The following is a 2,695-nucleotide window of genomic DNA, read 5'->3' as shown; positions in this document are numbered from 1 at the left end:
GTGCAAACCGAGGTATCGAATTAGCCTGATACCATGTTAAAATGTAATACAAGTAAATGGAAAATTACTTTTCATATCCACACTTCACATAAACATACAATATGTTCACATATATATACAAACATCCAATCTAACCACCTAACTAACTCAAAACTGTTTCTAACTAATTGGTAACAGAAAACTAATTACAAACTCAACACTTAAACATGTTTACAAGTACCATTTTATCATTTAAGTTTTATTTGATTTTTAAGATGAGTCGAGTTTATAAAATTTCAATCGAGTTAAATTGAATATATTTTCTTTGAATTTTTGTTCAAATTTAAATGTAATTACTCAAAAGGTTAGATTGATTCTAAGTTAAACTACTCTCTCTAATCATATATAATATATATAATTTTTTTCATCTTCTTTTTTCACATTTGTAAGTTAGATTTATAATATTATTTAATAAATAAAATATCATCTAAAATTATATGATGTTATTTTTTAAAAGAAGAGATTTTGATGATAAAGTATTGACGAGGGAATACTATTTTTGTAAAGAGTTACTGTGAAACTGTGGAAGGATCAAATTGAATAAAATATAAAATTAAAAAATTAAATTGCAAAAAATATTATTAAAACTACAATTTATTTTACGATTATGTGATTTAGAACTGAATTTTAAATAGAATAATAAAAAAATAAATTAAAGATCAAATTTAAAAACAAATAAATTATTAAGCTAAAGATTAAAAGGATTTATTTTATTTTATTTTCACTTTAAAAGAAAAATTTTGAATTTAGTTAATTAATTCTTATAATTTGAAATTTTACAAAATTGTTTTAAAATTGAATGTGATTTTTGTTTATCTTTGATATTTTGGTAAATAAAATTCCAACCTCGTGAAAAATAATAAATAAAGAATGAAAAGTGTATATATTTGATGAAAAAAAACCTCTCTTTTCGCATATTTACTTATTTAGGCATAACGATTCAACAACAGCACGTGGAGCAGAGAAGAACGGTTGCAGGAACTTTAATATTTGCTATGCTGCACAGAATCAAAACATCAGGAGACTTGATATTTTTTGGTGTTTACGCAAAAAATGGACTGTGGAGGGAGGCCTTCCTGGAAGCAACCTGGTGGAGTAGATCTTTTGTTTCGAGTCTAACCAAAACTTGAGCCCCTTCCCACCATAACAAAGCAAATATTTCCTTTACAGATAAATTACGTATTTAATCATTTAATTATAATTATAATTTTATTTTAGTTATTTAATTAATTTTTTCATCATTAATGTAATATTTATTTTTATTTTTATTATCTATATTTAAATTTAATAAGATATTAATAGATAACCATAAAATAATATCACATCATCATTTAAAAATAAAAATATTACATTAATAATTTTATTTATATTTGAATGATAGATATTTAAAATAAAATAAAATATAAAAATGATAATATTTTAAAAATATTAAATATTCATAACTGTAGAATCTCAAATCTTTATCTTTTAGCCTCCCATCTTATTTAAACCAAAACTCCGCTCCTTCCAAGTTTCAAGTTTGAACACCCTGCTTCCTCATCTTCTCTACCCTCCCAAGTCCCTATTTCCCCTTCGCAACATTTTTCTGAGTTTTCTTTGCTTTACGTCGTACTAGTACAGGTCCAAAACCTACGAGTCCGAGTTTAATTGTCGAGGCAGCCTAAAAAACAAGACAGGCTATTTCATCAGGAAATTTCGAATGAAAGACTCTTCTGGTGAGAGGCAAAACCATGTCAAATAGACCAATTTCTCTCTCTGATCTCTGCCTTACCCTCTTTCGCCTTGCTATGTCCATCGCTAATCCTTGGCCCTTTTCCTAATCCAATTTCTCTTCTTCTACCGCTTCCCCAAAACAAAAAAACAGACACAAAGCTCTCCTCTTAGCTGACGCTGCCCCCTTCACCATGAGAAAGATAAGAGGTTTCAAGATCGGTAAACGCCTTGTCCAAATCTCCAGATGGTTCATCCGCAAAGCTCGGAACCCACGTGGGTACTGTGGCTTGACAAAGCAAGGATCATCTTATAATCCAATGCCTTTCACGAAGCTCATCAGTTGGGGTCGCCGCTTGAAGAAAGGGGCTAAATCCATATTCTCTGCCAAACCCGGGTCGGGTTATGTTCCTATTGGTCGAGACCCGATCAACGAGAAGCTGATGGAAATTCCCAAGGGACACTTGGCCGTCTACGTCGGTCAAGAAGACGGCGTCTTTCATAGAGTTTTGGTTCCGGTTATTTACTTCAACCACCCTTTGTTCGGCGAGCTACTTAGAGAAGCCGAAGAGGAGTATGGGTTCAGCCACCAAGGTGGGATCACGATCCCCTGCCGGTTCTCGGAGTTCGAGAGGGTCAAGACACGTATTGCTGCCGGAACCGATGGAAGGAAATCGGCGTGGAAGCGCCACCACCACCGTTGATGGTAAAAATTATTGATGACAACAATAATTAAGTATGCTTAGTCGGTTTGATAACGATGTTTCAGGGATTTTCGGTTTAAAGTAGAATTTGTATACTTTTTCTCATTATACTTTTCCAATTACCTTTTTTACTGTAACGGGTTAGGGAGGTGTACATTTGTAAAGAATATTTTACTTATATCTGATGTGTCGTTTTAATAGAGGAATTTATTTAAATTTTATTTATAAATAATTATGATTGT

General features: G+C 31.4%; 1 protein-coding gene across 1 annotated transcript; it reads left to right on the top strand.

Moving 5' to 3' along the window:
* Nucleotides 1–1,555: 1,555 nt before the first annotated feature.
* Nucleotides 1,556–2,453, top strand: LOC120183121 (auxin-responsive protein SAUR36-like). Its single transcript, XM_039187881.1, has one exon. The coding sequence runs from the start codon at nucleotides 1,944–1,946 to the stop codon at nucleotides 2,451–2,453; it is 510 nt and encodes a 169-aa protein (XP_039043812.1). The 5' UTR covers nucleotides 1,556–1,943.
* Nucleotides 2,454–2,695: the final 242 nt, after the last annotated feature.

Source organism: Hibiscus syriacus, unplaced genomic scaffold, assembly GCF_006381635.1.
Source record: "Hibiscus syriacus cultivar Baekdansim isolate YM2019G1 unplaced genomic scaffold, ASM638163v2 tig00112738_pilon, whole genome shotgun sequence".
Lineage (NCBI taxonomy): Eukaryota > Viridiplantae > Streptophyta > Magnoliopsida > Malvales > Malvaceae > Hibiscus > Hibiscus syriacus.
This window is presented reverse-complemented; position numbering and strand designations above follow the sequence as displayed.

Excerpts from the sequence above, each read along its gene's own strand:
- LOC120183121 (XM_039187881.1), top strand. The coding sequence starts at position 1,944 with ATGAGAAAGATAAGAGGTTTCAAGATCGGTAAACGCCTTGTCCAAATC.